General features: G+C 35.6%; 1 protein-coding gene across 2 annotated transcripts; it reads right to left on the bottom strand.

Annotated features, from left to right (window-relative positions):
- Window positions 1-518: 518 nt before the first annotated feature.
- On the bottom strand, window positions 519-8,980 carry ube2v2 (ubiquitin-conjugating enzyme E2 variant 2). 2 transcript variants are annotated; one of them, XM_079601015.1, is made up of 5 exons: window positions 8,851-8,980; window positions 6,454-6,602; window positions 4,883-5,008; window positions 2,647-2,795; window positions 519-1,006 (listed from the first exon to the last, which is right to left on the bottom strand). In XM_079601015.1, the coding sequence occupies exons 1-4, from the start codon at window positions 8,915-8,917 to the stop codon at window positions 2,649-2,651; spliced, it is 489 nt and encodes a 162-aa protein (XP_079457141.1). In that variant the 5' UTR covers window positions 8,918-8,980; the 3' UTR covers window positions 519-1,006; window positions 2,647-2,648. The 2 variants fall into 2 exon arrangements, with proteins under 2 accessions (XP_079457141.1, XP_079457140.1); XM_079601014.1 differs by lacking the exon at window positions 519-1,006 and having other exon boundaries at window positions 1,106-2,795.
- Window positions 8,981-9,358: the final 378 nt, after the last annotated feature.

Genomic DNA, 9,358 nt, shown 5'->3' with positions numbered 1-9,358 from the left:
TACTTTACACTCTCTCTAGATGTCATTCTGTCCTGAGGTCACACTCACATATCTAGAATAGCCTTCATCAGACATTATCAACCACAGCGACACCGAAAAGTATTTGGATGCTTAAATCTCACACCGTAAAAAATTTTTTTACCTCTCCAAGTCAAAATATTCTAGTGACTGGTCACATCTAAATTTTTTAATTTTGGCCCAAGTGAAATTCTGTAAAATAAATTGAATTAATTGTTGCAATAGTCTGTAAACATTGGCTCAATGAGAAATAATATGTCAGACTAATTGAACAATTTAGATGTGACCAGTCACTAGAAAATTTTGACTTGGGGATGTAATATTTTTTTTTACAGTGCATTTAAAAGTATCTAGGGGAAAAAAATGTCATTGCATTGGATAGCAAACATATCAAACCAAGTGGCATTTGTCCTCAAACGCAGCAGGAGCTTTTCACAATTTCTTTTGCAATTCTAGACACTTTTGACAAACAGAAACACTTAAGTCTAATGTCTTCATTTGTAACTTTTATGATTTCAAACCTAGCAAACTTTTTTTGTGAAATGTCTGAATTGTGCTGACATCAGACTACAGACTGCAACAAAAAATCCTTTTTGGAATAAAATGCACTGATGAATTGTTCACAAAAACATGCATTTAGTAAGAGAAAAGGTTAAATTTTGATATTCTTTCTTAATGTTGACTTCAAACAACAAGACATTTCCATTATAATGTCAATCCATCACAAAAGTGCCACATGTTGTCAACTACATCTAAAAAGCAAACAAAAGTACATTTACTGAAACTGAAAGATAAATATATACTTCCAAGATACACCTTTGTATTTTATCTACCTCTAAAGTGTGTATATTTGTACTTTAAGTCCTGGTTTCACAAAAGGTTCTTTAGATTTTTTTTAAATGTTCTCAACAAACTGGTTCTTTTAAGAACTTTTTACTGGGAGGAATCCAGAACAGTTCTTCTATGGCATCGTTGTGTAAACTGGAACCTGTGAATCACAAGATAAATGTGGTGTAGTTGATTAAAAATAATTATTCCACAAATACTTCAAGACATCCTCCAAAAAATGACCAGAGTAAGAACCAAGTGTGTTCCACAATGTTTGTTTTATTATTCTGAACATAGCCCCGGTGTCACATATTCAACCTAATTTAATGTTACGTCTTTAAAAAAAAGAAAGAAAAAAAAAACATGGGAGAAAAAAAGAAAAAAAAGAAGTTCCTTAGATGCATTACAGGGTGATTTCATTTGTGGCTCTGAAAATGTAGAGACCGTAAGAAAACTGCCACTACATATATTAATTAGCACGATAACTGCCTATTAGTTCTTGCTAATGAAGACTTCAATAAAAAGGTCATAGCCAACTGAAGCATGAATGAACAACAGCACAACAAACCCCCACCATTCACTGGAATTACACTTTAATTCAATGATTAACTCTGTTAGAGTACCTAAGGATTATAACAGTGCTTCTAACGTTATAATTACGGTGTAGTAATGAAAGCATGCCGTTGCAGTTACAGGTGGAGTCGTAAAGCACTGTGGTTAAGCAAGGGCAAGCGTACAGCAAATCTTATGAACACAATCAGTGATTCCTACTGAAAACACCCTACCTCAAACTCACATGTAAATGATTTTCACAGTACGTCACCTTACGAAGTGTGTCACACGCATCAGATAAACTTGTGATGAGCAATTCAAATGTTACGTATCACAACACACACTTGTGTTTAGTTACCTTGCAGTGATATGAGGTCAATGGGAGCTAGGTTTGCAAATCACTGTAAAAATAAGGCTTTGTCAATCAAACGATGCAAAACAGCGAGTCGGACACTCTCCGTATCCCGTCCCTGAATGGCAAGGGTTTGCTGCTTTATTGGTACAGTAACATCTCAGCGTATTTCTGCAGCGTGTGATGGACTCGTGTACAAACACAGTCTGACAGCGGGTTGGAGAGTCACATTTTAATGCACCCGACAAATCGTTGCGCACGGCTTGACTTCAGAACAGAACAGAGCATCCGATTACAACACGCCGAAACAAACTGCGATTGTGTCAAATACAGACATTCAAAATAAAAACCCAACAGAAGAGAGAAAGTCTACTAGAAGACTACAGGCACACTTTTAGGACCCTTAACGTTATTGTCAGCGAGGGGTTCAGATACACACACAAAAAAAGTTCTTTAAACATTAACTTACTTTTTTTTTTTTATATAAGCATGCCATTGTTTATGCATCCTAATTTTTTTAGTTTTGGTGTCCCATTACTTTAACTTAAAATGAACAGATCTGTATACACCTCACCTAGCATGCCTTCTTTCTGCGTCTATGCTGACAGGATTCAGTTCATCAACATAAAGCTTGTGGTCGATGCAAATGTAACTGGAAGAGAGAGATTTGTGCACTCTTGATTTCAAAACAGAACTGAACATGGTGCCACACAATATAAGCATTTTCCTTTCTTTGCTTCTCAAGCTAAACTGTTAGAAATGTCCAATTGTGCTCCTGCAGCGGAGACTGCTTGAGTGTGGAGTGAGCAATAGTTTTGTTTTTTCTTTTTCTGATGATTTACAAGACATTTCTAAGAGAGTAAGGTTTAAGACAGAGGGTCATAACAATCATTTACAATTAATTGCTGTACGTCTGTCCTTCTGGTGGTTGAGGAAGCTTCATATTCTCTTTGGACATCATAAGACGCCTTAGCTCTTGAAGAACGACTTTAATGCTATATGAGTTTTGCCATTTTGCTAGAATTGGTATGCTACGTGCATCCACCTGAAACAGAAAGAGACAGAGAGAGACATGGAGTTACATGATTTAAGATACGACTGAATGCTGCAAGAGTCAATTTGCATTGCACAAATCATGTCACAAAATTAAATAAAGAATAAACAGGATTTATTAAAGAAATGTTTTTTGGGTTTTTAATTCAAGTTAAAATCTGTCAACAGCATTTGTGACAATTTCAATTTGTTCCTCAGTTATAAAAAAGAAAGAATGGTGGTTATAGTAACCCACAATAAAAATGCACGAGTCGGACGGTAAACATTGAATAAAATATGCAGTTTTATAAGCCACGAGATTTAAATATTGTACTTGTTGGTAGGAAACTCATTATTATATTGGTAGCACAATCAAAAGTTCATTTGGCAAGAAAAAAACTGTCCCATCTGAACTAAAAAAATACCAGTTTCACATTTCTATTTTCAGACTAACCTGGTTAACTTATACTGGTAGGGTTACTGTAAGTGTAATATTTGCATAAAAAAACTGAAGGATATGACAAAACTATTATCGATGCTAATCAAAATATGCCACAAATGCAATCGATACAGCTCAACTCCAACAACCCGGAACTTGTCAAGAGGAGATTTTCTTGAAAAGAAAGGAAAAAGATAAAAAGGAAAAAACAGTAACAGCTTAAACTAGAAAAGCAAAGTGGTTGAAGTCATTGTAATGACATGCAAAAAAAAAAAAAAAAAAAAAAAAACTGTTCCTATATCCAGGGATCTTTTCCATTTTCCATTTTAAAAGGCTCAAATTTCCAAACTTCTCTGTAGATTTTTCAGACCATATTTAACACAAATGGTTCTTACAGCATTATATTTGATATATAGAATATTTTTATTTACTCAGTTTTTTTATTGGTTGTTTTAAAGTGATAACATGCTCTTATATGACAAGAAACCTAAAACGCTTTACAAATGGCATATATTCACATCTGACACATCGGTTTGATACTGTACATGTGGTTTAATGTGTTATGATCACCAAACGGCCTTCAGTGAAGTTCAAAAGAGACTCGTTTACGGAAAATGTGCGCATTGAATTAATTCAGTCATGTTCGACAATCCCTAAATGATCACTGAACTTTTGCCATGAAAACACGGAGCTTGAGTTATAAATATATTTTAAAAATATATTGTAAATACTTAATTTCTAAAAAATTTTAATTGTAGAAACCTTTACTTTTTCCATACTTATCCAGACCTGGAAGTAACTCAAATCAAATTCCATACTTTTCCAAACTGCGTAGGAACCCTGTGTAACACTTAAGGGACTAATCAAACTGCCCAATAAAAAAATATGAAACAGGACTAAATCTCCAGATGTGCCAGATGATTAAGCTTTATTATGACTATAAAGTTTAGGGTAGCTTGGGGTAAGCTGTGTCACTGGATGTAACGTCCCCTTAATCTAGCAACAGAAAGCAAGAAACTTTGTGTAAAGGGTGAAATCTTCAGTAATTTTCCCAATTCTTCCTTCTCATTTCAGTTGAAAACAGGCATCCTTATATTAGCTGTGTTTGTTTTACTTTTATTTTATTTTTACTTGCCTAGAAGTATATTTAATGTAAAAGTGACAGCGCTGACCTAATTCCCCCCAATTTCTTTCAACAAATTAGCTCGCAAAATGACAGCATTTTGGTCTGGGATTTAGTTCATCTTAAACCAATATACTTCCACTTGGCAAACAGATCTTGATTCTATATCCAACAGACTATCGCATATTTGGACCGATCATTAAGAAAAACACACAGAAGAGAATAAAAAAAAGTATCAATCCTCTGTGGTGTAATAAACCGTTTAATTTTCTGCGGCTCCTTTTTGTATTCTGTCTCCGGCTGAATCTCATTAGACATGTTTGAGATTCATTATTGGTTCTGCTTAGGCAGGCACAGTGAAAAACGTCCCTCCTCTGCAGTGCTGATGTGACTCGAGTGACTCTTTTCTGCATCCGTATGAAAATAACTGCAACGTCACATTTCTCTAGTTTGCTGTAAAATTATCTCAAACATAACAGACAATACGCTGGTAAAATAACACTCAAAAATAGTCAGATGTAAAAATGATTCAACTTACCAACCCATTGGAATTATTTATTCCATTCATGCTAATTTTTGTAACAAATCTAATATTCGGTGGTAATTCGGGATATTTAGGTCCGCACTCCACTTTCAGGCTGTATATCCTGTTTTCGTAATTAGTCTGAGAAATGAAGAAAAAGTCAAAGGTTAAAGCCGAAATGCCAAATGGAACATGAAAGTGAGAGGATAACAAGCACATCAACTCATCAAAGAGAATAGACCTACACAACTCGAAAAAAAAGAAGAAAAAAAAAACACTTCACATGCTGCTGACGTAATGTTTTTCAGTATTCTGTACGATAGTAGCACACGATGATGGACTACAGATGGAAAGAAACATCCCTCTTCAGTTTTAAATGATGGTCTATTAAACAGAAAGGAATTTACCGATTGGATCCACTCAAAATGACCTTTTTCGTGCTAGCTGAATAGTTTAATGCGAAAGAAATCTGAACCAATTCTGTTTAGCAAAATACCAGGCTATATGTCTAATTGTTTACAATTATCTTACTTTGTTTAATAACACTATTATTATGGAGAATCCAATGAATAAATGTGTAGTTCATATTCCACCTCAAAATCAACACTAATAAAATTGAGTTATATTAATTAAGATTATTTGCACAGTGACATTATTTTATAACAATTCAGCATAATTCTCATTACTGTAGGGTGAAAAAAATATTTTATTAAAATCAGCATTCATTTAATTTATAACAAAAGTGCTTAAATGTCATTGCAAATGGTGCTAAAATATGATTTATTATCTTTATGCAAAATACATATTTTCTATAATTTTCGGGTGAAATGTGACCTAGACAGGTTTCATTCAGCCATTAAGCAAATTAAACAAAATCACAGTATACCACATAGCCAGAAGCGGGCCACATTTCCAGCCCCCCAAAAATTATGTTGCCAGTTTGTACAATTACATAAACCACTAAAGAAGGTTTCTGCTGCAGGACTGCTTTTCATTGGCCTGGCTCCGCCCTCCTACGTACTTCCGCTCAATTTTAATTTCCCTTCAGTACTACGTCTGGGCTTGCGGTATATTCTTGGGTTTTCTCCGATACATTTTTTACCGGTCCAATCAGCGAACAGACGGAGTGGTTGGGAACGATGACGTTGAGGTCGTGCGCTAGTTTGAGTTGATATACGTCACGAGACTCACGACCAAACGCTAGCGATTGGTTATGGCAGATCCAATAGTTTTAAACTTCAACAGAGTACCTGCCTTCAAGAAAGTTAACGCTTGTCAATGGAGAGAGGCCAGACTCTGTACAAATGAAATGTACGAGAGTCTGGTAGAATCAGGCTTGCTTTTCATGGCATGCATCTTTATCTTTAATCTACACCACCAGCTGTCCTGCGTCAGGCTGGAGAGTATGAAGGCATGCTATTCACTAGTGTCCAAGATTTCAGTCACGCTATAAAATAGTTTGACAGCGGAAACGCAAAAAAAGAAGAAGCCTGATTTCTCAACACAACATTTAAAGAATGTAATAATTTTGTCAGACGAGTCATCCGTATTGTTGTCATTTAACTGCTACATAAAAGCAAACGTACTCGTGCAGGTCCGATGATCATGCCCGTCCACCGTGTGAGAGTCATATCCTCATCATCCTCCAGACCCCAGCTCACCGTCCCATCACCGACACCCTTCTGTCCTTCCTCAAGCTCTTCCAACAAACGAAAATTGCGAGGGACTTTAACTCCTGCAAGAACACAAAGACAATTCATTAAAGACAGTGCCTCTCGGACTAGTCGAAAAAACTCTGTTAGGGTAGAGATTTGACGTGTTTACAATATTTTAGAGGAAGAATACAAGAAAAATGGAAACTTAGGCAACACATGCGGTTTTTAAGAGCTCGTATTAATCAGGAGATATCTCAATGATAAAATTCTCTTGAAAAAGTAAAAACAGAATTGAACGTGGCAGGATAGTAAGTTGAATAATTACTTTAATTTCAGTTTTTGTATATTTTCTACAAACATTTCAGAGATTCAGACAGTTGTGTTTTCGTAGGTCAGGTAGGGTAGGTCAGAATTGTCTAAAAAAAATTTTTATTCAAATTTGTTTAAACTGTCTTTATATACCAATGCATAATTAAAATGCAAGTACTCTGAAATAGAGAGTAAAAAAAAACGAGTGACTCTAGTGTATTTAATCTTCATAAAATACAGCTCATTAATTCCATTCACTCCCACCTAAAAACGGGTGCGCGACTGCGCGCACGTGGGCAGAGCCAGTAATAGCGGCGGTAGTCATGGCGACGGAGAGTGACAGTTGCGCAAGCCAATCCTGTGATTCGTCCCGAATGGAAATAATGAGCTGTGTTTAATGAAGATTAAACGGTCTAGAGTCACTCGATTTTTATACTCTTTTTATCAGAGTACTTACATTTTAATTATGCATTGATATATATAGAAAGTTTAATCAAATTTGGTAAAAAGTTTTTATATAAATCCTGCCTACCCTACCTTTAATATGAAATCAACATGTTTTCCTTTATTCGTGGATGAGCAAAACCTCTTATTTGAGGTACATTTGATGTGTATTTGATGCACTGGCTGGGAAAACAATTTGTCAAACAAAACAATGACTGTATGAGGGATCTCACGGTCTTCTTCAATCTTCATAAACAGAATAGAACAGAACGGTCAGATCAGCCAGAGACAAAAAATAATAATGTAATTAAGAGCATGTCACACAAAATCTGTGCAGTTTCAAATATAACATGTTAATAAACTGCATTTCAACACTGATTAGCGATCTAGTGTTTTCATACTCTAGCGTTGACAAAGTGGAGGTACGAGATTTGCAAGATCAGGTGGAACTTGCAAAAAGATGTGAATGATTCAGGAAATGACGCCCATTCTCTATCACGGTTTCTCACTTCCTCAAAATCTCATGGCCAAGACGAGACTGAATAGCTCAATATATTTCTGAAAAAGAATCAGCTGAGGCATCTGACCTTAAAATATGCAAACATACACATTTATTTTCAACTTCACTTTTTCATGCATCTTATTCTGTGTCAAGATGGGCAACTGTGTGCAAACTAGCTTGTGCAAATGCAATGCAATCTTCTCTACAGATCAAAGTTAACGTTTAAAGTACATGTTTAAGATGTGCTGATCTTTACATATAAACCCTAAAAATTTAATTTGAAATTAATAAAAGAGACCTGCTCTAATTTGCAGCTACATACAATACCAATAGTAAACAATTATAATGAATTTCTAAAATTTTCTGAGATTTAATGGGTTTGAAGGTCTCCTTGAATTATGTATAAATCAGCCCCTCATAATCTCTAAACGTCATGTATATTATTATGAAATGGCTTTCATAATAATTATATGGAAAAGTGCGTAATGATTGTATTATATATATATATATATATATATATATATATTAATATAACACAATCATTACGCACTTTTCCATATACTTATCTTTAAAATGTTTAAATTACTATGTGAGGCTGTTTTAACCTGCTCAGGTTCTGGTTTGACACATAAACACCAGTTAAAGGCCCGTTTTGACACGGCACTGGACGGAACCAGCAGCAGCACGCGCGTCCACGCTCCGCCTCGCCTCACATTTGCACCGTTACACCCGCCCAACTGCAACATACAGCATTTTATCAATGCCTCGGTACCATATAAAAGCACAATTATTCTCGATGTGTGCCTATATTATTCATTAGCTGAAAATATAAAATAAATCTGATGTTATTTTTAAACTACAGGTCTGATTGTGGGCCGTTAGCACGATGCTAGCACACACACACACATAGTTCAAACTGCACACAGGTCTGTGAAGTGAAGTAAATAAAGGCATTTGAGCACGGTAAACCTCTCAGGTAATGCATATGGGATTGTGAAGCATGTGCTTGGCGCTTCAGGTTTTAAAAAACGGCCGCGGAGGACCGCGAGGATTGAAGAGATTGTGAGACTAACCTGAGGAGGCCGCCATCTTCTTCTGCCCGAATCCAAAAGCATACGAAAGCGTGACGTCCTGGGTCATGTGACTAATGCGCGCAGTGCTGTAGGAAGAGAGGAGGGGTGTGGCTCCACTGCAAAGATTTTTTAAAATATATAATTTATGACCCTAGACTACAGGATTATATCACAGTGTAACATTTAAGGCCATTTGAGTGAAGTCTTTAGCATGTTGTCATGTTTTAATTGGTAAATGTGGTCATTTGTTTATCCCACTCAAATCCTAAATGTACACAATATATACATTTCATAATATGGTTATATTAACCAATTTGACACCATTTATTTTCATCCTGCTAGGCATCCGGTTAATTTTATTGCCATTGTATAAATAATCCAGCTATATTTGATATCTCATGAAAACTATTCAATGCTTGACTTCCAGTGTGAGACTATATAGTTAACTAAAGTGTTTTTATAATGTCTATTTGTCTCACTATACACTGCAAGCCGTTTAGATTTTGCG

This window comes from Phoxinus phoxinus (assembly GCF_949152265.1).
Source record: "Phoxinus phoxinus genome assembly, chromosome: 24".
Classification (NCBI taxonomy): Eukaryota; Metazoa; Chordata; class Actinopteri; order Cypriniformes; family Leuciscidae; genus Phoxinus; species Phoxinus phoxinus.
This window is presented reverse-complemented; position numbering and strand designations above follow the sequence as displayed.

Coding starts and splice junctions, on each gene's coding strand:
- ube2v2 (XM_079601015.1), bottom strand. CDS start 8,917: ATGACCCAGGACGTCACGCTTTCGTATGCTTTTGGATTCGGGCAGAAG. Junction 6,603..8,850: donor GAAGATGGCGGCCTCCTCAG/GTTAGTCTCACA, acceptor GTGTTCTTGCAG/GAGTTAAAGTCCCTCGCAAT. Junction 2,796..4,882: donor TAAATAATTCCAATGGGTTG/GTAAGTTGAATC, acceptor TTTCTGTTTCAG/GTGGATGCACGTAGCATACC.